This window comes from Dipodomys merriami, unplaced genomic scaffold, assembly GCF_024711535.1.
Source record: "Dipodomys merriami isolate MVZ:Mamm:240054 unplaced genomic scaffold, mDipMer1.0.p SCAF_69, whole genome shotgun sequence".
NCBI lineage: Eukaryota > Metazoa > Chordata > Mammalia > Rodentia > Heteromyidae > Dipodomys > Dipodomys merriami.
Genome location: NW_027206279.1, coordinates 5,866,035 through 5,891,201, shown reverse-complemented (window position 1 = coordinate 5,891,201; position 25,167 = coordinate 5,866,035). Strand labels below are relative to the sequence as shown.

The window sequence follows — 25,167 nt, the reverse complement described above, 5'->3', positions numbered from 1 at the left end:
AAGCTTTAAGAGCACTGAGGTGCCAGGAGCTGGTGGCCCAGGCCTGTAATCATAGCTACCCAGGAGGCTTAAGATCTGAGGATCATAGTTCAAAGCCAGCCCAGGTAGAAAAGTCTTATCCTCAATTAATCAACAGAAAACAAAGTGGTGCTGTAGTTCAAAGGAGAAGAGCACTAACTTTGCACAAAAGAGCTTAGGGACAGCACCCAGGCCCTGAGAACAGGCCTTACAACCGATGGCCCAAAAAAGAGCATATATGTGTTAAGTAATCAATACTGCTTTGCACATTTTTATTTTATACATTCATCTACTTCTACCTGCCAGACTATACTAATTCTAACATTGAGTGTTTCTATGACAAAGGGCCTCATTGGGTTTCATTTTAAGTATTATCCTTTCATCCCTTGGAAGTTCCTGTATTCGATGTATCTTCTGAAGTAAGTGGGTTTTAGTTCTCACTCCAAAACATCCATTTAGTCACTAGTGTATGTAAACTCACGATTGAAATGAACCCATGACAAATCACAGAAAGCACTGTAACTATTCCAATAAGAACTGGAAAAGAGCCAACAGCAGCTTTCTGTTGGAGTGCTTCAGGATATATGGACCTTTGCTTTATTCAACATGTTAAACATGAGCCAATGAAATTATTGCCTTGAAAATAACAATCATAGAAACATGCTACCTACTTAAAAGAATAATAGCATAAGTTACAAAATTATAAAAATCAAGCAGTGGTTATTGGTTGAACCAGTCCACATCATTTGCTCTGTAGTGTACAGATTAGTTTTTAAATAAAGATGATAGATACAAAGTGGATTCTTGTAACACTGTTAAGGATCTATATAAACTTGATTCTGGACACAGATCAATATGCAAGGCAAACACAGTGCAATCATCAAGAATTACACCAAAGGCATAATTTTCCAAACCACTTTTAGTAAGACATAACAAATTCCTTTTAAATGTCTAAAGCTACATACAACCCAAAGCAATCTATTTATCTACCTGAGATCAAAATAAATTTTATCTTCCTATCTAAACATAATTCTTAGCATTGAGGTAAATCTGAATTCACGTGATATACTTTGTCAAATTTTTCCAAAAAAATTTAAGCCCTGCTTTAGAGAGAAAATCTCATGTTATACGTATATATTTACTTTTTTTTTTCTTCAAGGACTAATGACAAATTTATGAGGTTAACAGGCCTGTAATGAGATCATGATAATATCAACAATATGAAAATAAAAAGCTACTCATTTATACAAAGTGTTCCTGAATGTGCAATGTGAAATGGGCTCACAGAATCTATGTACATAACATACATGAATCACTAAGAATCCACAAACTGAACTCACTTTAACAGAACTCTTTCTATCCTTCTCTTTGGAGCAGTGGTTGCACAATAGTGATGAACAACAAAAATATTGAGTGTAAAAGCTGCACAGCCAAGTAGATTAGCCTTAATTGGCAAAAAAGGCAACTTAAATTGAACACTAATCCCAACTAGATCTTTACTGTGGCTATGCATTTTTTTTTTTTGTGGCCTGTGTGTTTTCACTGAGGTAACCACCATATCTCTGGCCCCTCCCTCTTACCTCTTTCACGGACCACAAAAATCAAAACAAAACCAAAAAAAAAAAACACAAAACAAAAAACACCTCTATAGCTGCCTTCTTCATGGCTGTCTTTGGCAATGCTTTCACATCTTGAAAGTAAAAGAACCTGCAGAAGTTAAGTGCGGGGTATGAAAACCAACCTAAGAAGATGAAATGAGAAAAATACTCAAAGGCCGAGAATCAGTCTACCCTCAAAAGCAACAGAGAAAATAAAATAAGGAAGGTGTTACTCCTTGGACCATTCTTCCACACTATCTCCGATTAGAAGAATGTAAGAGCAAAATTTCAAACCCTGCAAAGGTAAGGCCTTAGGAAGAGGAGCTGGAGAGGTGAGTAAATGATAAAGAAGTACAGCAGTAGCTTTAGCTGTCAATGAGTTTCTTTGCTCTGGTATTGGCAATGTCAATTCGATCTTTGTTGGTGTCAGCCTGAAAAAAAAAAAAGGAAAAGGTATCAGCATTACTTCACTAAGTAGGCCATTCTAATAGAAGTCACATTTGTGCTGGGGGTGCAGCTCAGTGATACAGCACAAGGTTTGCAAGTGCAAGGCCCTGGGTTCAATCCCACCAATTTAAAAGAGAAAAAAGTTAAATTTTACATACTTTGGGAGTAATCAACACTGGGAAAATTCAAGAATTTTTTTTTTTTTTGGGGGGGGGGGTCAGTCGTGGGGCTTGAACTCAGCCTGAGCACTGTTCCTGAGTTCTTCAGCTCAAGGTGAGCACTCTTACCACTTTGAGCCACATTACCACTTCCATGGTGGTTAATTGCAGATAAGAGTCTCACACAGCCAGGCATGGTGGCTCATGCCTGTAATCCTAGCTACTCAGGAGGCTGAGATTTGAGGATCGTGGTTCAAAGCCAGCCTGGTCAGGAAAGTCTATGAGGCTCTTATTGCCAATAAATCACTCAGAAAAAAAATGGAAGTGGCACTGTGGCTCAAGTGGTAGAGTACTAGCCTAAGCTGAAGAGCTCAGGGACAGCACCCAGGCCCAGAGTTCAAGCCCCACAACTGACCAAAAAAAAAAAAAAAAGTCTCACAGACTTTCCTGCCTGGGCTAGCTTTGAACTGCAATCTTCAGATCTCAGTCTCCTGAGTGGCTAGGATTACAGGCACGAGCCATCAGCAGACAGCAAGAAATTCTTGAAATAGCTGGCGCAGGTGGCTCACACCTGTAATCCTAGCTACTCAGGAAGCTAAGCTCTGAGGATTGCAGTTCAAAGCCAGCCCAGGCAGGGAAGGCCATGAACTCTCATCTCCAATTAACCACCAGAAAACTGGAAGTGGCACTGTGGCTCAAGTCCTAGAGCACTAGCCTTGAGCTGAAGAGCTGAGGGACAGCGCTCACGCCCAGAGTTCAAACCCCATAACGGACCAAAAAAAAAAAAAAGAAAGTATAAAATTCACTTGGGAAAAACCATAAACATGACAAGGATGTAACAGAAGACCTTGTCAGTATTTTATCTTTTTTTTTCTTTTTTCTTTTTTTTGTCGGTCATGGGGCTTGAACTCTGGGTTTGGGCACTGTCCCTGCACTCTTCAGCTCAAGGCAAGTGCTCTACCAGTTGAGCCACAGAGCCACTTCCGGTTTTCTAGTGGTTTATTGGAGGTAAGAGTCTCATGGACTTTCCTGCCTCCTGAGTAGCTAGTGCCCCGTCTTATTTATCAGTTTTATCACACATTTATTCACAGTTTAACATGTGTAAAACTGGATTGCATCTTAAAGCAATGGCATTGTTTTTTTTTTTTGTTATTTGTTTTTTGAGATAGGGTGTCCTGGTCTTCACTGGTATTTCTGATGCAATTAGATTTGGTAAGAATGTTCTCTGAGCCACAGAATCTCAGAGCTACCCTAAGCCTGATCCAGAGACACTAAAATAACCTTCCCAAAAATCTTTGAAATATATTATATTACCACTGACAGCAATGACTAAGTTAAAGTAATAGGTAATATGTAGCTTTAATCCAGACTACAATATTGAACCCTCTTAGAAACCATCTTTCACTTCACACATGACTGCAGCCAATCCTAACTACACAGGAGGCTGAGCTCTGAGGCTCAAGGTTCAAAGCCAGCCCAAAGAGAAGAGTCTGTAGTAAAGTACCAGCCTTATGTAATAAAACCAAGTTGAGAACAAGAGACTCTTGAGCCCAAGTCCAAGCGCACGCGTGCGCGCGCACACACAGGCACGCACGCACCCACGCACGTACGCACGCACGCACGCACGCACGCATGCATGCACGTACACACACACACACACACACACACACACACACACACACACACACACACACACACACACACACACACACACACACACACACACACACACACACACACACACACACACACACACACAGAAAAAGCCAAACTTAAAAGCTCACTGCAGCTGGGCGCTGGTGGCTCACACCTGTAATCCTAGCTACTCAGGAGGCTGAGATCTGAGGATCATGGTTCAAAGGCAGCCCAGGCAAGAAAGTCTGTGAAACTCTTATCTCCAAATAACCACCAGAAAACGAAGTGGCGCTGTAGTTCAAGTGGTAGAGCACTGGCCTTGAGCGCAAGAGCTGAGAGACATGGCTCTGGCCCAGGATGTTAATGAAGTGTGGCTTTTAGATATGACTCATCCAAACACTGGAAACAATTTCTTTTAAAATCTTTTATATCATGGAAAACAAAACAACAACAACAAATCACAGTTTTTCCATTAGTCACATAATGGCAAGAACTACTGTGCAGAACTAAGTTACTACAGACTTTTTCTGAAGATGAGGTTTCAGATAACCTCCTGCACAGTGTGACTAGTTAATAAGGAAAATGGAATATTCAGAGATGAAACAAAAAGGTCATTCTCAAGGATTAGAGCAGTTTCCAATCTTAAAGATTTAGATAAAACAACTCTGTTCCATTGCTGTGGTTTCACAATGAACCAAACACCATGAGCAAGATAGGGAGGCTTTTCAATGTGTTAGAACTATACCTCATCAAAACTGCAAGCCCTGTAGGGACAGGGTTCTTGTTTGTGTGTATAGCAGTTGTAGTGTTTGAACTTAGGGTCCAGGCACTGTCTCTTAGCTTTTTCACTGAAGGATGGCACTTTACCACTTGTACCATAGCTCCACTTCCAGCTTTTTGGAAGATTATTAGGAGATAAGAGTGTTATGGACTTTCTTGCCCTGGCTGCAAACTGTGATTTTCAGATCGTAGATTTCCGAATAGCTTCTGAACAGATTACAAGCATTAGCTACCAGCATTTAATTTTAAGGACAGGATCTTATTCTTTGTTCTCTACGAGTATCTAGTACTGGCAGTCATTACTAAAATTATTGCTAGACTGGCTGTATCATATTCTTGTGGCCATAAAGAATTTACCTTTTCTGTGATCCGGTCTATTTGTCGATTTTGAGTGTCAATTTCATTGCCCATGTCCAGGGCCATGTTCTTTAGATTTCCTAGGATACTGCCCACTTGATTCAGGTTGTCTTCCATCTCATCTTCTCTGGCATCATTAGTTATACTGTCAAAAAGAGAGAGTTGGCTTGCTTTTTTGGTACAATGGAGGAAATCTGGTTTACTTTTTTTTTTTTTAATTAATACCTGGATTTACTTTTTTTTTTTGTCAGTTGTGGGGCTTGAACTCAGGGCCTGTGTGCTGTCCCTGAGCCTTTTTGCTCAAGGCTAGAGCTCTACCACTTTGAGTCATAGCTCTATTTCCAGTTTGGGGGTGACTGATTAGATATAAGACTCATAGATTTTACTGCCAGACTGGCTTTTAACAACAATCCTCAGATCCCAGCCTCCTGAGTAGCTAGGATTACAGGTGTAAGCCACCAGCCCCCAGCTAGATTTACTTTTTATATACTACAGAATTGAATAACTGTAACATAGACTAGCCTGAAATGTCTGAGATATTTACTATCTGGTCTTTTACAGATATTTGAGAGAAATCTAGCCAATCCCTGCAGTAGATATACTGTGTAACATTTTCCCTACTTACAGAAGTGAATATGTCTTTCAAGAATTTGCAGGTACAGAAAAAGTATAAAGTTAATCTCATTACTCATGGACTGCAATCACAATCAAATGTTTTTTCAGGAGTCAGATTTGAAAACACATTTTCAAAATGGCATAAAATAACTGGAGGGATGGCTCAGCAGTAGAGTACCTGCCTAATGAATGTGAAGCCCTGAGTTCAAACTCCATAGTGTATAAATAAATAAATAACTGGGCATGGTGGTACGTATCTATAATCCCTTTGGAGAACTATCTGAGTCCTAGATAGACCCTGCTTAGAAAAAAGTAAAATAGCTGGGTGCCAGTAGCTCACACCTGTAATCATAGCTACTCAAGACTCTAATCTCCAAATAACCACCAGAAAACTGGAAGTGAGGATGTGACTCAAATGGTAGAGTGCTCGCTTTGAGCTGAAGAGCTGAGGGACAAGTGCCCAGGTCCAGAGTTCAAGCCCCATGCCTGACAAAAAATAAAGTAAAATAATAGTATTCCAATTAGGTGAGTAAGGGTTCATTATGGATAACTACCCCTTACCATTCATTAGGAAAGGTGTAGAAACATGGAGAAGAGGAGAGGATAATGGCATACCGCTTAATGTATCCACCGCTGGCTGCTCCTGTGGTTGTTTGCTGAGGCTGACCATTTGTTACCCGGCCTGGTTGTTTAGATACTACATTGCTAGGTGAGTTGTCTCCGCCATCTCCCCATGTTGCCTTATAAGCTTTACCAGACTCAAAGTTCTTTGTCCTATATGAGTCAGGAGTAGACAGACATAGAAAAGCAGGAGGGGAGTTGAAATTGTTAGTGCTTGTTATCTGAACTATAACCCTGATGCCTTTAGTAGAGAAGCAACATATGGCTAAAAATGGATTCATAGGCCCCATGGCAATGGGAGTTAGGAAAAAATTATGGAAAGCCATGGACATTCAATCATTTTAAATCAAATACTACTTCTACCACGTCTTCACTAAGCTGTTATCAAGTAACAAAATGTGACTATTTCTTTTTTTTTTTTTGCTGGTCATGGAGCTTGAACTCTGGGCCTGGGCACTGTCCTGAGCTCTTCAGCTCAAGGCTAGCACTCTACCATTTGAGCCATAGCACCCACTTCCAGCTTTTTCTGTGTATGTGGTGCTGAGGAATCGAACCCAGGGCCTCATGCATGCAAGGCAAGCACTCTACCCCTGAGCCACGTTCCCAGCCCCGACCATTTCTTTAGGGCTTTTTCATTTAGGAGTTTTTCTCTCATAAAAAAATAAATCTAAGGGGCTAGGAAGGTGGCTCAGCAGTAGAGTACTTGCCTTGTATGCATGAGGTCCTGAGTTCGATTCCTCAGCACTACATAAATAGAAAAGGCCGGAAGTGGCACTATGGCTCAAGTGGTAGAGTGCTAGCCTTGAGCTGAAGAGCTGAGGGACAGTGCCCAGGCCTAGAGTCCAAGCCCCATGACCGACAAAAAAAAGAAAAGAAAAAGAAATCTAAGTTTCTTAAAAATAAAAACATACGTTGCAGATAGGGATCTGACAGGCCCAAAACTCAGTCATTGGCAGAATTTTACAATGGGATGTGCTTTTTAAACTGGTATAACTGGCAGGAACCTAAGAAGTGACATTTTGTTTATCTGGAAACAAGGCTGTCAGTATGAAAGTTTGCTGGCCTTGAACTCCTGACCCTCTTGCCTGTACCTTCTGAGTGCTGGAATTACTGGCATGTGCCACCTTCCCAGAAAGAAAGTAATTTTTTTTTTGTGTACCAGTCCTGGTGCTTGAACTCAGGGCCTGGGCACTGTCCCTGAGCCTCTCTGAGCTCAAGTCTAGTACTCTACCACTTGAGTCACAGCGCCACTTTCAGCCTTTTCTGCTTATGTGATACTGAGGAATCAAACCCAGGGCTTCATGCATGGTAGGCAAGCATTTCCAGCCCCATATTTACATGTATTTTGTTGTTGTTGTTGGTTTTGGGGATTAACCTCAGGGCCTGGGCATTGTCCCTGAGCCTCTTTGTGTTCAAGGCTAACACTCTACCTCTTGAGCCACAACACTACTTCTGGCTTTTTGAGTAGTTTATTGGAGATAAGAGTCTCACAGGGACTTTTCTTCCCCAGGCTAGCTTTGAACTGTGATCATCAGATCTCAGCCTCCTGAGTAGCTAGGATTGCAGGTGTGAGCTAGCAGTGCCCGGCTATACTCTTTCTTAATAATAATACAAGTTCCAGGCAAAATCCTAAAGCAGAATAATAGTATAAATACATTAATTACCAGAACGCTAATAACCATAAACATTCTTTTTTGTCTGTGACTAGATTTTCAATTTATTTTTGGGTTTGGTAGTGACCTAAATCATGGGGAATCCAAATCATTAGAAACAATACTGTCATAGAGAAAAGCTTCATTCAGGAACTAGAAAAGAGTACAGAAATTAAAATAAGGTAGGATGTTAAAATCAATATCCTATGAAGAGAGATGCACACAGCCTGAATTAACTTACTTTTGACAAGAACTACACTGCAGCTGCTGTCTACAAAAAGCAACCTTTTTATAGCTTAGAAAACTTTAGGAATGTTTCTATTTTGTTAATATTAGAGCTACTTAACAAAAACTTATTAATCAGAGCCATTAGTTTAAGGGAGTTATAAGATTCTTTTGTCAAGCCTATTTTTTGTCTGAGAGCAAAAACAAGGAAGAACAAATTCACTTGACATTCCACACCACAGCACAGGAATTGATGAGACAGTCTCTACCATTCATTCACAGGATCCATGCACATGCACAGAAACGTCACTTGAAGGGTCACCTTTAGATAGCAGGTTAGCAGCCCAGACTGCGCCACAAGACTGCATCTGAAAGTTCCCTGTGATCAGTTACTGAGCCGGGCTTCTGATGTTAAATCTTCATTTTTAGTAAGCAGGTTAGAAAGGAAGATATTAAAGGGAGAGAATGAAATCCAGAAAACAGTAAGTCAAACAGAACAGAAGCAGGTTTAGCATCTGAAAAACCATAATGCATTCAAATTCCTGCCTGGTTTTGCAGAAATAACCAACATCTGAGAATCTAGACAAGAGAAAAAAAAAATCCAAGGAAACTATTTAAACCATTCATGTTTCAGCTTGTCTGGGTGATGACATTTTTCCTTAAAATGATAAAAACTATTATGAAAGAAAACAACTATCAATTGTAACGATGTAGAACTTCCTCTTTTCTGAGTGAATATATACTTATATTACTTCTACTCTGAATATTGTTTGCATTTTAATTTTTAAAATAATTTTCTAACCTTTTCCCTTCAGCAAACAAGTTTCTCAAGGATATTCAATCCACAAGTATTTATGTACATACTGAGTATCTACTACAGATCATGTATCATCTGAGGCAGAACACAATTACAATAAATAAAACAGATAGGGCCACAGGACCTATCCATCTTTGTATCTCTGACTAGTACAGTCACTTCAAGTAAGAAGTGACAGCTTTGTCAATTGCTTTTGAAAAACAAAGATGAACTACATCTACCAGAAGGAAGATGATGATTAACTAGCTCAGTCTACTTACTGTGGGGCAGGGAGCATGTGAGGTGGTTTCAGTTTATCAACTCACCTATTACATGGACAGACACAAAGGCCACAGCACTTGTTGAGTTCTGTTAAGGTCTTCTCTGCCTCTCTCATGTCTTTATTTATTTGGTCCATGCCTTCTTCTATGCGGTTTAATTGTTCTAAGAATAAATTGTTTAGAGTTCAATTTTGTGATACATTCAGTGTTGACCAGAAGATCTTATTATAGAACAGCAAACTTTAACCCAAAATCTACCAGTGCCACATCCCATTATGAATAAGAACACCCCGATATACTTATCTGGGGACACCTGGTATTTCTTAAAAAAACAAAAACAAAAACAAAACTGTCCGGTGCTGTTGGCTCTCACTGTAATCCTAGCTACTCAGGAGGCTGAGATCTGAGGATGGTGGTTCAAAGTCAGCCTGCACAAGAAAGTCTGTGGTATTCTTATCTCCAATAAACCACTCAGAAAACTGGAAGTGGCACTGTGGCTCAAGTGGTAGTGCCACCTTGAACTGAAGAGCTCAGGAACAGCATCCAGGCCAGAGTTCAGAATGACGGGTGGGGGATGGGGGATGGGGGTGGGGGTGGGAGGAACTTGTTCACAAGAAGCATGTGAGGGCTGGGCAGAGATCTTTCTTCCAATCAAGTTAAGTACACTTTGCCAGGCCATAACAGACTCAAAATCTGAGGGCTGTCACAAGACTAATAAAAACGAGACCATAATATTCAGAGAAAATTCAAAAAGAATATTCCTAAGGTTATCAGAATTTAGTCCTATTTTTTTAGGATGATCAAAGTTTATCATAATGTCTAATGTATGTGACAAATAAACATAACCAGCCAGGCTGGCCTAACACACACTTGGTATGCAGTTGGGCATTGCTGACTCTCAGCTCAAATCAGCAGTAAACATGATACAATTCAAGCCAGAAGAAAACAAATAAGTCTAACACTCATTTCTTACAAAGGCTGAAATTTATAAGAGGGTGATTTCACAAGGTTGTTTTTTTTTCTTTTTGCCAGTCGTGGGGCTTGAACTCAGGACCTGGGCACTGTCCCTCAGCTTCTTTTTGCTTAAGGCTTGCACTCTACCAGTTGAGCCACAGTGCCACTTCTGGCTTTTTCTGTTTAAGTGGTACTGAAGAATCGAACCCAGGGCTTTATGCTTGCTAGGCAAGCACTCTACACTAAACTACATTCCCAGCCCGGGGTATTTTTATTTTTGTCGGTCATGGGGCTTGAACTCTGGGCCTGAGCACTGTCCCTCAGCTCTTCAGCTCAAGGCTAGTGCTCTACCACTTGAGCCAAAGTGCCACTTACGGTTTTCTGGTGGTTTATTGGACATAAGAGTTTCACGAACTTTCCTGCCTTAGCTGGCTTTTAACTGCGATCCTCAGATCTCAGCCTCCTGAGCAGCTAGGATTACAGGCATGATCCACCAGCACCCAGTGATATATATATATATTTTTTTGTAACTTAAAAAATTACTTTTCCTCCAACGACTTCAACTTACCCCCTTGTTCATCCAGCATATTTATGGTCTTGATTCCTGCATCCTGAGACTAAAAAGAAGGGGAAAACATGATAGTACAACAAAATAAATCCAAAATAACAGAACAAACACTGTAAGAACCCGTAAGTAGCAAGAAAAAGTCAAATAGAAACCTAAATTCTCATATAAACCTCATCTCCAAGGATTATGGACACAATAGAACTAGAAGCCTTAAACCAACATGCTTTAACATATTAAACATCCCAAAATATAGCAGTTAGAGACTCATGGTAAATTCACCTTTCCCTTTAATATTCCAATACTGTTGTCAAAGGAAAAAAAACACTGTTAGTGTATAGTGTGACAATTTAACAATTGCGAGTTTCAAATAATAAAGTATATTATTATAACACCAATTCTAACTACTGCTACCAAAATCCCTCCCATAAAGATCTGTGCTCAACTTGATGAACATTTCTTACCTCAATGGCTAAACTCAGGATTCTCCTTGTACTTTCCAGAGACTAGGAAAAAATACAAGAGTTTTAGAATTCTGAAATATGTAATAAGCAGGGGGTGAGGGGGACGCTGACCATAGGCCATACTTTGATGATGCTATTCTATAAAAATTCTCAGCCCAGGCTGGGGAGGTGGCTCAGTGGTAGAGTAATAGCCTTGCATACACAAGGCCCTGGGTTTGAATCCTCAGTACCACACAAGCAAAAAAAGCTGGAAGTGGTGCTGTGGCTCAAGTGGTAGAGCACTAGCCTTAAGCTGAAGAGCTGAGGGACAGCACCCGGACCCAGAGTTCAAGCCCCACCAACTGACAAAAAAAGAATTCTCAGGGGCTGGGAAGGTGGCTCAGTGGTAGAGTGCTTGTCTTGCATGCATGAGGCCCTGGGTTCGATTCCTCAGCACCACATAAGAAAAAAGAAAAAAGCCGGAAGTGGCGCTTGGCTCAAGTGGTAGAGCGCTAGCCTTGAGCTGAAGAGCTGAGGGACAGCACCCAGGCCCAGAGTTCAGGCCCCACCACCGGACCCAAAAAAAAAAAAAAAAAAAAAAAATCTCAGCCCAGCAGGGTCTCATTAGCTCAAGTCTATAATCTAAGCTACTTGAGAGGATAAGATCTGAGGATGAAGGTTTAAAGCCAGACAGAGAAGACAAAGTTGTAAGACTTTTTATTTTCAATTAACCATTCAAAAAGCTGGAAGTGGAGGCTTGGCTCAAGTGATAAAGAGCGCCAGATATGAGCAAAAAACAAAACTGAAGCAGGGCGCTAGAGGCTCACGCCTGTAATCCTAGCTACTCAGGAGGCTGAGCTCTGAGATTCCAGGTTCAAAGCCAGACCGGGCAGGAAATACCGTGAGACTCCTATCTCCAATAAACCACTAGAAAACCAGAAGTAGCCCTGTAGATCAAGTGGTAGAGCGCTCGCCTTGAGCTGAAGAGCTGAGGGACAGCACCCAGGCCTAGAGTTCAAGCCCCACGACCAAAACAAACAAACAAAAAAAAACTGAGCAAGAGAGTGAGGCGCCTTAAGTTCAAGCCTCAGTACTCAGTACCAAAACAAAACTGCCAGCTCATCCTAGTCCATCCCTCTCTTTACAACAAAATGAAGAAAGTTGGTCACTATTACTTTTATTTTCTTCTTAACAGGTGCTCCTCAAGAGAAAATTTAGAGGGTTGAGTACATAGAGTTGGTAAACATTTAATGCGTTATACAAAGTTACTAGGAAATTCTTTTTTTTTTTTTTGGGGGGGGGGTCCAGTCATGGGGCCTGAACTCTGGGCTTGGGAGCTGTCCCTCAGCTCTTCAGCTCAAGGCTAGTGCTCTACAACTTGAGCCACAGTGCCACTTCTGGCTTTTTTCTTTTTGATTATGTGGTGCTGAGGAATCGAACCCAGGGCTTCATGCATGCAAGACAAGTGCTCTACCACTGAGCCATCTTCCCAGCCCATAAGAAATTCTTAAAAAAATAAAAATAAAGCCTGGGCAAGGCGCCGGTGGCTCACGCCTGTAATCCTAGCTACTCTGGAAGCTGAGATCTGAGGATCACAGTTCAAAGCCAACCCAGGCAGGAAAGACCATGAGATTCTCATCTTCAATAAACCAGTAGAAAACAGGAAGTGGCACTGTAGCTCAAGTGGTAGAGCACTCACCTTGAGCTGAAGAGCTGAGAGACAGCGCCCAAGCCCAGAGTTCAAGCCCCACGACCAACAAAAATAAATAAATAAATAAATAAATAAAGCCTGGACTCCCTTGCAGAATTACTCTAACAGTTAAGTAATACTACCTAGAAAAATGATACAAATTCTTTTCACTTCTGTAGTTTCTGCTGAGCTGAAAAAAAGGAAGGAACTGTGGGACAAAGGCATTGATAGTAAGGGACCAGGAGGAAGCCAAAATAAGCTTTAATAAGGCCTTCTCCTCCTTCCACTAAAAACTCAATCAATTACTAATTATAAATATAACTTTTACCTCATCAGTAACCTGGTTAGCTCTCAGCTGAATTTCTTCGGATGATAGATTATCCATGATGAATCAGAACTCAGGCACAGAAATGGAAATGTGGATATTCTAGAAATATAAGATACACAAAAGTTTAAGTCAGGAATTGAGGAGTACACCTGTAATCACTGCTCCTGAGGCAAAGGTAAGAGAATCTTGAGTTTGAGGCTAGTTTAGACAACAGCAAGATTCTATCTTAAAAAAAAAAAATAAAGCCGGTTGCCTGGTGGCTCACACCTGTAAATCCCAGCTACTCAGGAGCCAGCCCGGGCAGGAAAGACCCTGCCTGTGAGACTCTTAGCGCCACTAAACCACTCAGAAAACTGGAAGTAGTACTGTGGCTCCAGTGGTAGAGTGCTAGCCTTGAGCTGAAGAGCTGCGGGACAGCACCTAGGCCCAGAGTTCAAGTCCCATGACCAACCAAAAAAAAAAAAAAAAGGTTTTGAGCAAAGAGTGTAGTTTAATGGAATTGAGGTACTTTTCAGACAAACAGGATAAAAGAATTGATCTCTTTACTGGTCTCTCTACATCAGTAAAGAAATTAAGGCCGGAGCTGGGAAGGTAGCTCAGTGGTAGAGCGCTTGTCTTGCATGCATGAGGCCCTGGGTTCGATTCCTCAGCACCACATAAGCAGAAAAAAAAAGCTGGAAGTGGCCAAGGGGATAGATTGTAATGCTAATTAAGTCAAAAGGTACACTTAAACCAATGTACACTTTCATAGGGAAAATGGTCTATTTTGAAAAGCTGATTATCAGTGACTTACAAGCTTTAAGAGACTATGAAAATAGTTTGCACAATGTTCTTTATGTTTTCTGAATATAGGAAAGCAATAAGGTGAAAAAATTCAAATAAGGAAAATAATGTAATTCAAAATTATGTGTATAGCTGGGAGCCAGTGGCTCACACCTGTAATCCTAGCTACTCAGGAGGATGAGATCTGAGGCTCGTGGTTCAAAGCTAGCTCCTGCAGGAAAGTCTGTGAGATTCTTTTTTTTTTTTTTGGTGGGGGTCCGGTCGTAGGGCCTGAACTCTGGGCCTGGGCACTGTCCAACTCTTCAGCTCAAGGCTAGCACTCTACCACTTGAGCAACAGCGCCACTTCTGGCTTTTTTTTTCTTTTTGCTTATGTGGTGCTGAGGAATCGAACCCAGGGACTCATGCATGCAAGGCAAGCGCTCTACCACTGAGCCACCTTCCCAGCCCAGTCTGTGAGATTCTTATCTCCAATAAACCACAGAAAACTGGAAGTGGCACAAGTGGTAGAACGCTAGCCTTGAGCAGAAGAACTCAGGGACAGCATCCAGACCCAGAATTCAAGCCCCATCCCCAACCAAAAAAGAAGGAAGGGAAGGGAGGGGAAGGAAAGGGGGGGGGGAAGGGCATGGGGAAGAAGATGGGGAGAAGGAGGGAAGGGGGAAGGGGGAAGAGGGAGGGGGAAGGGAAGGGAAAGGGGAAGGCAAGGGAAGGGAAGGTAGGGGAAGGGGGAAGAGGGAAGAGGGAAGAGGGAAGGGAAAGGAAGGGAAGGAAAGGGAAGGGGGAAGGGTACATGTGCTGGCAGTATAAAGCCTGCAAACCACCATTGGAGCCTCAAGTCAAAATCTTCCACTGTATGTACATGATATGGAACAGCTCACTGGTTGTACATAGACCTTTTCAGTTTGGGACAGGGGTATATCAGTGGCAGAGCACTTGTCTAGAAGGTATGAGGCCCTGGGTTTGATCTCCAGCACTGTAAAACAACAAAATCAAATTTGTGTAACCCCTTCCTCCCTTAAAAAAAAAAAATAGGAGGGGCCAGATACCAGTGGCCAGCGGCATGCTACATTCTTTCCTGCACATATATACCCACCAAGAAGCCCTCTTCTTTTTACTTACTGAAAGCATCTTACAGTTTCTCTCCAGCACAAGTGAACTGCCAACACTGCTGCTCTGGTTAAGGCCACAGCTAAGTAAGGATTATTTGAACAGAAGTACTAAGATACTGAGACAGTAGATCTGATAAAGGAGACGACCATTAAGTGACAAAGGAGCGGGTAGATAGCTCAGACAATGGATGATTCCGGCTCAGACAGGAAGGAGCCAGATGGCATGAGATTTCATCACGTCACTCAAACACAGCACAATTTAAAACTTATGAAATAGCTAAGTATGAGGAAATAAGTCTATAATCTCACCATTAAGGAGGCTGAAGCAAGATTGCTACTAGAGGAAAGCTTGGGCTACCCATTAAGACCCTATCTCAAAAACAAAAAAACAGCCACCAGAAGCTCATGCCTGCAACCCTAGCTACTCAACAGGCTAAGACTGGAGGATTGAAGTTCAAAGCTAGCTGGGCAGGAAAGTCCATGAGACTCCAATTAACCACCAAATAGTCAGAAGTGCAACTATGTAACAGGAACTACAGAAGTGAAAGTACAGAAAAGAGGAAATTATTGCAGAAGACTTTTTTTCCAGTGCCTGTCCTGGCTTGAACTCAGAGCCTGGGGGCTGTCTATGGGCTTTTGTGCTCAAGGCTGTGCACTACCACTTGAGCCGCAGCTCCATTTGCTGCTTTTTTGGTAGTTATTTGGAGATAAAAGTCTCATGGCTTTCGTGCTGAGGCTAGCTTCAAACTCCCATCCTCAGATATCAGCCTCCTGAGAAGGACTACAGGCATGAGCCACCAGTACCCATCTTACAAGTGAGGTAAAGAAATGGGTTAAGTCAGACAGGCTAAGTTAGTAACATTAAGGTAGGAGAACACAAAGCCAGGAACTAAGAATAGACACTATATTAATAGGCAACTTGAAAGTCCCTCACCCCCCATTAGGCTATAGCAGCTGGCCATGTTCTTAATTATGTACTATGATTTGCCTGCAGCTCTGAGTAAACATCTCAAGAAAAACACTTGAGCTAGGCACCAGTGGCTCATGCCTATAATCCTAGCTACTCTGAGGCTGAGATCTGAGAATGACTGTTTGAAGCCAGCCTGGAGAGCAAAGTCTATGAGACTCATCTCCAATTAACCAGCAAAAAAAAAAACAGAAGTGGAAGAGTGGTTCAAGTGGTAGAGCTCAATCCTAGAATGAAAAAGGCCAGCTCAAGAGCAAAAGGCTCTAACTTCAAGATCCAGTACTAGAAAACGAACAAAAAATACGATTTTAGATTACCATTTGATAATTTTTTTTTTTTTTTGTCGGTTGTGGGGCCTAAGCTTTGGGCCTGAGCGCTGTCCCTCAGCTCTTCAGCAGAAGGCTAGCGCTCTACCCCTTGAGCCACAGCACCACTGCCAGCTTTTCTGCTTCTGTGGTGCTAAGGAATCGAACCCAGGGCCTCATGTATGCAAGGCAAGCACTTTACCACTGAGCCACCTTTCCAGCCCCACCCTTTGATAATTCTTTTTTTTTTTTTTAATTTTTTTTTTTTTGGGTCCGGTTGTGGGGCCTGAACTCTGGGCCTAGGCGCTGTCCCTCAGCTCTTCAGCTCAAGGCTAGCACTCTACCACTTGAGCCACAGCGCCATTTCCGGCTTTTTTCTTTTTGTTTATGTGGTGCTGAGGAATCAAACCCAGGGCCTCATGCATGCAAGGCAAGCACTTTACCACCCCCACCCTTTGATAATTCTTAAAACACCACAGTACAAGGACTGAGTAGCCTAGTAGGAGTCTTGGTGTGTATCTATGTTTTTTGTTTTTTAATTTTTTTTTTTGTCAATGGTGGGGCTTGAGCTCAGGGCCTGGATGTTGTCCCTAAGCTTTTTTGCTCAAGGCTAGCACTCTACCACTTCTGGTTTTCCGGTGGTTTTCGGAGACTTTCCTGAATGGTGGCTTCTAACTGCAATCCTCAGATCTCATACTCATGAGTAGCTGAGATTACAGGTATGAGCCACTGGTGCCCGGCTTTGTGACTATGTTTTCTGTGTAGGAGTGCAGGGTGGCTTCAAATGGCAGACAGGAGATAAACTGTGAGTATTAAGTAGCCAGGAATGGGTAATGTTCAACTTATGGGCCAAATAAGGTCTGCAAAATCAATGATTTGGTACATGAAAGGACAGACTTACGTGCTTCTACTTATGGCTGTCCCCCACCTATCTGCCTATATTGGTAATTGTGTATGGCCCTCCAATGATGTTATCAATATCCAAATGGCTCCTGGGAGAAAAAAGATCCCCCATCCCTTACCCAAAGCAATCTCAGTTGTCAAAATAAATTTAAAACAATGTTAAGCTTTAGAGCTCACTAAAATAAAATGAGGGGATTTCAGAAAAATATAATTTAAATAATTTAGCAGTAATAGACTGTAAGCTAAAACCAAACTATTGGTAAGTTTAACTCAGTGCAAATTAAGACTCTACCAATGTTAATATTAACAGAGGTACACTTCTGGGTTGTAGTTCAGGGGTAAATAGCTTGCCTGCCATGTATAAAGCCCTGGGTTCATGCCCAGCACTGTCAAAAAGTACAGTACATGCTATTTCCTGGCTCCATAATCCACTTCCTCCAATTGTTGGAGGCACTAGATCCATCTGTTTCACACTTCTATCCAAAAAAAGATCAATCTTTGTCATCTGATGCTCTAAGTATGGTACTAGAATTTAAAAGCTCAGCACACTTGGGTACAAACAACATCGTACATTATAAATGACTATACATGCACACACATACAATGTAAACAGCAAAAACATTTCTAGAGTGTCTGAGACATAAGAACAAATTAGGAAAAAGGGGAGGTCTCGATTTAGGAAAGAACAAACTGAAATGTAACTGATTTCACAAAAAAAATGCCAAAACAGAAAAATAGTTTTCCCTCTCACTCCTCTACTTTGCTCATCTGATAACACCAGGTAAATTTGCTAGAATTCAGAAATTCACCATAATAAATATTCTGGGCTTATAGAATTTTCTAACCCACTGGACAAATTTTAATCGTCATTTCATTTTAAACATGAGATGAGGCCCAAAGCAGTATTTTTCAAAGTATAAAGTAAGAACATGAGATGATTTTTAGTTGCTACAGATAATTAGGCACTTATGAATTACATATTATTATAATGTGTCCTAGAAAAAGGTATAAAATACCTGGGCATGGTGATTCAAGCCTGTAATACCAGCACTCAGGAGACTGAGACAAGAAAATTAAGAATTTGAGCCCAGCCTGTGCTACATAATAAAGCTTTATCTCAATCCAGATGTGATGGCACTCACGTGTAATCTTAGCTACTCAGGAGGCAGAGGGAGGAGTATTGAAGTCTTAATCCAGTCAAGGAAAAAAAAAAAAAAAAATACAAGACCCTATCTGAAAGCCAAACTAAAAAAGCAAAAAAGAGGAGTGTGGCTTAAGTTGTGGAACACCTGCCTAGCAAGCACAAGACCTTCAGTCCAATCCTCAGTACTCTTCAGAAAAAGTATAAGGGACTGGGAATGTGGTTTAGTGTAGAGTGCTTGCCTACCATGTATGAAGCCCTGGGTTCAAGTTCTCAGTACCACATAAACAGAAAAGGCCAGAAGTGGTTCTGTGGCTCAAGTGGTAGAGTGCTAGCCTTAAGCAAAAGAAGCTCAGGGACAGTGCCCAGGTCCTGAGTTCAAGACCCAGGACTGAAAAAAAAACAAAGTATAAAGTACACCAAATCAATTAATTGAATAGGTTCTCACTTTGGAAAATATTTTTTTTTTGGGTCCGGTCATGGGGCCTGAACTCTGGGCCTGGGCGCTGTCCCTCAGCTCTTCAGCTCAAGGCCAGCGCTCTACCACTTGAGCCACAGTGCCACTTCCGGCTTTTTCCTTTTTGCTTATGTGGTGCTGAGGATTCGAACCCAGGGCCTCGAGCATGCAAGGCAAGTGCTCTACCTTCAGGGACAGCACCCAAGCCCAGAGTTCAAGCCCCACAACCAACAACAACAACAAAAAAAAAACTTCTTCAAGTAAGTCTAGGCTGGAGGTATAGCTCAACATTAAAGCACCTCTTTAGTGATTTAGGGCTCAAGGCTCCAGGTTCAATTTCCAGCAGAAAACAAACAAAAAAAGAAGTAAATAATAACAGTGTTCCAAATAGAAAAATTTGTAGTGCTTGTGTAACTCCTAAGTGAAGACTGACAATTCTCATAGGAGCACCGGGTCAGTTTTTTGTTCACATGCTTTCTTCTCTATTATATTCTGAATAACTGAAAAAGAAATGACCTTTAGTTACATGAGCTTGTGTATCCTACTTAAGTTCATCCAGAGTTTAAGAAACAAACACAAAGACAAATACAGAAGTTCTACTGGTCATAGGAAAGAGTGCAATACTACCAGGAAACAATGGCATGATAAGCAATTCCTGTTCTGAAATTAGGACAAAAAAATTTTCTGGTGCATCCACATATCATATGCATCTTAAAAATGAAATGTGATATCATTTCTAACCTAGAGATGACCTCGTTTTCAGTCTATTGAAAGTATATTCAGTAGAGTGGCTCAAACCTGTAATCCTAGCTACTCAGGAGGCTGAGATCTGAGGATCATGTTTCCAAGATAGCTCAGGGACAAAGCCTAAGCCCTGAGTTCAAGTCCCAGGATCAGCACACATACCCACACATACATGCACACACACCACCAAATTTGTATTTTTTTGTTTGTTTGTTGTTCTTGCCAGTCCTGGGGCATGAACTCAAGACCTACAGCTCTACAACTTGAGCCACAGTGCCACTTCCAGCCTTTTCTGTTTAGATGGTACAGAGGAATTGAACCCAGGACTTCATGTATGCTAGGCAAGCACTCTACCACTAAGCCACCTTCCCAGGCCTAATGTGTATTTATTTTTAAGTAAAGTTATCTACCACTTTCATTAAAAAAAATAAATATTAAGGCTGGGAAGGCAACTCAGTGGTAGAGTGCTTGCCTTGCATGTACTGGGTTTGATTCCTCAGCACCACATAAGCAGAAAAAACCAGAAGTGGTGCTGTGGCTCAAGTGGTAGAGATAGCCTTGAGCTGAAGAGCTGAGGGACAACGTCCAGGCCCAGAGTTCAGGCCCCACGACTGACAAAAAAAAAAAAAAAAAGATATATATGAGGCTGAGAAGGTGTCTCAGTGGTAGAGTGCTTGCCTTGCATGCATAAGGCCCTGGGTTCCATTCCTCAGTACCACATAAGCAGAAAAGGCTGGAAATGGCCATGGCTCAAGTGGTAGAGTACTAGCCTTGAGCTAAAGAAGCTCAGGGACAGTGCCCAGGCCTTGAGTTCAAGCCCCAGGACTGGCAAAAACAAAACAAAACAAAAAAAAGATTCCTTTCAATTCTTAAAATACCTGCTAATAAACATTATTTTCCTGAGGCTTTAGGTACAGTTAGAAAGCTGCTAATATCTAATCTTCCCTCTCAGTCACCAGGTCTCCCAGCCTAACTCCACTCTAGAAAAGTAAAATGATAACGGTAAAATGATAAGCCCTTCTCGTCAGTTATTTCCCTCCCAAATTTGATGGCTTTTGGTTTCTTCTATCATCAGCTACTTTCCTAACATTCATATGACTAATGATTAAGGGCAGAAAAAAAAAAAACCCCTCACAAAGTGAAACTACTTCAACACACACACACACACACACTACACATTACTTCAGCTCAAAAACCCTCACAAAGTGAAACTACTTCAACACACACACACACACACATTACACATTACTTCAGCTCAAGGCGATTGCTCTACCACCTGAGGCCACAGTACCACTTCTGGTCTTCTGGTGGTTAACTGGAGATAAGAGTCTCATGGACTTTCCTGCCCGGGCTGGCTTTGAACCGCGATCACCTGAGGTCTCAGCCTCCTGAGGAGCTAGGATGACAGGCCGGCGCCCAGCTCAACTGATCCATTTCTTTGTGTGGCCAGAGGGGAAAGCAGCAAAGGCTGGCTGGCTGGACTTTCCTAGACAGCAAGGTGGCATGAACCTCGGAGTCCTCCTCCTCCTCCTCCTCCAGTTATCCCAGAACTATTCTCTATCTGATCATTGGAATCACTGGTCAATCTTATTCATCTTAACCAGCAAACGCTGGAAGGCGTGGAAGTTAGGTTACTAAGAGGTACCCGCCCCTATGTCGCCCCCTGTCTCCGCAGGCCCTTCTTCTAGAGTCCCCCAAGTCACCCCCGTCTCCACTGGCCCCTCCAGAGACCCCATCTGGCTCCCCAATTTCCGCCCCCCCCATCTGGCCAGCCCAGTCTCCGCCAGGCCCCTCATCTGCCCCCCACTTTCCACTGGGGGCCTCCATCTGGAACCCCCAAGTCTCCACCGGGCTCCCCATCTGGAACCCCACTTTCCGCCGGGGCCCCATCTGGACCCCCAGTCTCCGCCAGGCCCCCCCACATCTGGACCCCCTATAGTCTCCGCCAGGACCCTCATCTGCCCCCTACTTTCCGCCGGGCCCCCTCATCTGGTCGTCCAGCCTCCGCCGGGCCCCCCATCTGGTCCCCTAGTCTCCCCTGGGCCCTTCATAGTCTACAGCGCCCGGCGTCCTCCTTCCGGGCCCAACCCGGGGAGTCTGGGCTAGAGCGCCCGCCCCCCTCCACCCCGCTCCCCTCAAGCCCGACCCCACACTCTCCAACCGACACAGTACATCCTTTCACCTCGGGATATCACCTCAAATTCCCGCCGCCCCCCGCCTCCCGCCTCCCCGCCCAGCTCGCTCCCACACCCCACTTCTGGAGGCTCACCGAGCGGTTCCGGACACTCCTCTCCTCAGCCGCCAGCTCGGACACTCTGACCAGACCCAGGCACTGAACCCTGGTCGCGCCTGCGCGCGCGGGGGGCGGCCGCACGCGCATGCGCACTTCTTGGGCGCCGCGGTCGCCAACACACCCCTGGCAGCTACAGCCAATCACCGCGCGAGGGGTTTAAATCTCCCTGCCACGCCGGCGGCCAGCCTGGGAACTCACCGGTTAACCCGGGATTTCCTCGTCCCGCCGGCAGCTGGGAGGGAGGGCGAGCCCGGTGCCTACAAGTAGGCCACGAACGCCGAGGAAAGCCGGTCGGGATGATTTCCCTGACCACAAGGGTTTCTGTTTGTGCTAGGTCAGATTACCGTGGATGGAACATGGAGGCTGGCAAATAGAAAATCCCAGGCACCCCTGGCTCCTGTTAAGGCTGTTTGCAGAGTTACTGGGAAAAAGTGATTTTGAAGTCCTGATGGATGAATGGAGTTCTCCCCCACCCCACCCTGACATCTGAGAACGAGGGAAATAAAGAGTTTCCCAGGTCTTGGGATCAAGCATATGCCGCCCCCCCCCCCCATAGTGTGGCGATTAATGGAAATTTCTTGTAGTTCATCCTTGTGAGAGGTTTAGAGCTCATATCGTTGAATGTTGGGGGGAAATGAGTTTTTAAAAGCTAGCAGTGAGCCCGGCGTCGGTGGTTCTCGCCTATAATCATAGCTACTCAGGAGGCTGAGATTTGAGGATCGCGGTTCAAAGCCAGCCCAGGCAGGTAAGTCTGTGAGACTCTTATCTCCAATAAACCACCAGAAAACCAGAAGTGGCACTGTGGCTCAAGTGGTAGAGTGCTAGCCTTGAGCTGAAGAGCTCAGGGACAGCACCCAGGCCCAGAGTTCAAGCCCCAGGAAGGAAGGAAGCAAGCAAGCAAGCAAGCTAGCAGTGAGTTGAATATGGTGGCTCAGGCCTCAACAAAATAAGCTGGGTATTGTGTACATTTATGACCCCCACACACACACACACAAGACAGGAGGCTGTTGGTAGGAAGATCTTGGTCTGGGATCAACTCTGGACAAAAAGTACAAAAGCCTCTATCCAAAAAGTAATTAGAAGCGAAAAGGGCTGGGAGCAGCGCTCAAGTGGTAGAGTGCCTGTCTAGCAAGCTCAAGGCACTGAGTTTAAGCCTCAGAAAACAAAGGAAGAAAGAAAGATAGAACAAAAAAAGGAAAGAAAGAAAGAAAGAAGGAAAGGAAGAAGGAAAGAAAAAGAAAAAGTCAATAAAGATCTTGAGAGGGTAAAAACATTGGCAATTGAATGTCCCGGTGAAAATAATGGTGTAGAAGAGAAATGAAAGTTCCTCCATCGTTGTGAAAGGAAGTATTGGTAAGCTTGTAGGATTAGTAACAGGAAGTTAAAATTATCTATGAATTAGGAAACAAGTCATCTGCTCACTAAAAAAGAGGTAAAGCAACCTGTGGTGGTGCACCCTTAGGAGGTAGAAATAAGAGGACTTGGAATTTGAGGTCAGCCAGAAAAAGTCAATGAGAACCTATCTCAAAAAAGGGAGAGGAGCTGGGTTGCTTGAATAATCCTAGCTACTCAGGAGGCTGAGATCTGAAAATCACAGTTCAAAGCTAGCCCAAGCAGGAAAGTCCCTGCGACTCTTCTCTCCAATTAACTACAAAAATTAAAACATAAAAAAAGGAAGTGGGGCTGTAGCTCAAACAGTAGCGCACTATTCTTGAACAAGTAAGCTCAAGTTCAGTGTCCAAGCCCTGAGCTCAAGCCCTAGGAAAAAAAAGGGGGGTGAGGAAGAGAGGGCTTGGGAACATAATTCAAGTGTTAATGTAATCTCTAGGTACCACAAAAGTATAAAGAGACAGTGGTGGTGTTGGAGGTTTTAAGGAAGCTGACAAGATTTGGAATACTGAGCTGGAAAGTAATAGAACAAATGTAGCAGAGAAAAGCAGTAGTATTGGCCAGCAGAGTTAAGGACCTATTTAAGACTGGTAGCAACAAACTCACCAATTTCTCTTCTTCTGTGTAGTTTTCTCAAGCAGTAACCAGTTCTTGATGGTAGAGGTGGGTTCCTTTGGTGTTGGGCCAATCATGGATATAATATCATAGTTCTCAAACAGGGACAACTTAATCCTTCAGAGAATAGTTGGCAAAGTTTGGAGACATTTTTTATTACTTTGATGATAAGGAGAGCACATGGAGTAGTACTGGCACTGAGTGTCCAGAGATGCTGGTAAACATCTTATCACAGGAGAGCTGTTGAAAATAAAGAATTACCTTCTCCAAACAATGTCCTAAAGGTAGAGGAACATTGATCTAGGGTTACCTTGGTGCTCACCAACATCTGACTTTGATTTTCTATAGGCCTTACTATGGCCCTGAGCTTATAGGCCCATGCACTTCTGGTGCATGCCTGTACAAGAGAGTGGACTAAGCAGCATACCATAGACCTCGCTTGAGTGGTCCAAGGACTTGTGATGTCACAAATACAGAATTGGAAGAGTTTTCTAAACCTCCAGAAGGCAACTTGACTTTACACATGCATGGATAGACGTAGCTGCTTATTTTGATCTGGGGCATTGAAGTTCTAGTGAAACATTTGAGTCTCAACTGTATATTCACATCATTATTAATCTTAATGTAACTTTGTCTGACTAGTCTTAGTCACTGAAATAGGGTTCCCAGGGAATGGGCTAAGTTTAGTAATAAAGAGATATCTTGGGTAAGAATATAATCACTAGTATTTATGAAATGTCTGGTCTTTGATAGATACTAGACCTCATTCTCATGAATCCTAACAACATCTTGTGAACTAAGATGGTATTACCTTAATTTTTTTTCACTTACAAAGCTGAAGGTTCAAGACAATTTGTAATTTAACCAAAGGCAAAAATTACCAGCTAGGGTTAACTCTTTTTTGGTCAGTTGTGCAGCCTGAACTCTGGGCCTGGGCGCTGTCCCTCAGCTCTTCACTCAAGGCTAGTGCTCTACCACTTGAGCCACAGGGCCACTTCTGGCTTTTTTTGCTTCTGTGGTGCTGAGGAATCGAACCCAGGGCCTCATGCATGCAAGACAAGCACTCTACCACTGGGCCACCTTCCCAGGCCCTAGAGTTAACATTTTTACTCAAGGTCTGTCAGTGCTAAATTCTTGACCTTTGCAGCCAACTCCAGGAAATTTCACAAGGGAGGGATGGTTTGGAAATGTAGTCAAAATAAAAGTGACTGCCAATAATGAGAGACTTGGGAAAAGAGTAGAAACTAGAGAGAGAGGGTGAGGGTCAGAAAGAGCAAGGCGAATGGAAAAAGGTTC

The 25,167-nt window shown here is 42.9% G+C and overlaps 1 protein-coding gene across 2 annotated transcripts; it reads right to left on the bottom strand.

Moving 5' to 3' along the window:
• Positions 1-269: 269 nt before the first annotated feature.
• On the bottom strand, positions 270-24,265 carry Snap23 (synaptosome associated protein 23). Of its 2 annotated transcripts, none has more exons than XM_070005910.1 (8): positions 23,863-24,265; positions 13,164-13,262; positions 11,167-11,208; positions 10,706-10,754; positions 9,229-9,346; positions 6,224-6,382; positions 4,994-5,138; positions 270-2,047 (listed from the first exon to the last, which is right to left on the bottom strand). In XM_070005910.1, exons 2-8 carry the CDS (start codon positions 13,218-13,220, stop codon positions 1,982-1,984), a joined length of 636 nt encoding a protein of 211 aa, XP_069862011.1. In that variant the 5' UTR covers positions 13,221-13,262; positions 23,863-24,265; the 3' UTR covers positions 270-1,981. The 2 variants fall into 2 exon arrangements, with proteins under 2 accessions (XP_069862011.1, XP_069862010.1); XM_070005909.1 differs by lacking the exon at positions 23,863-24,265 and adding an exon at positions 21,844-21,928.
• Positions 24,266-25,167: the final 902 nt, after the last annotated feature.

What these genes read in the sequence shown, in the direction of transcription:
- Snap23 (XM_070005910.1), bottom strand. Translation starts at nt 13,220, where the DNA reads ATGGATAATCTATCATCCGAAGAAATTCAGCTGAGAGCTAACCAGGTT. An exon ending in TCCTGAGTTTAGCCATTGAG is followed by an intron (nt 10,755 to 11,166) that starts GTAAGAAATGTT and finishes CCTTCTTTTTAG; the next exon opens with TCTCAGGATGCAGGAATCAA. An exon ending in AGCGGTGGATACATTAAGCG is followed by an intron (nt 5,139 to 6,223) that starts GTATGCCATTAT and finishes TCTTTTTGACAG; the next exon opens with TATAACTAATGATGCCAGAG.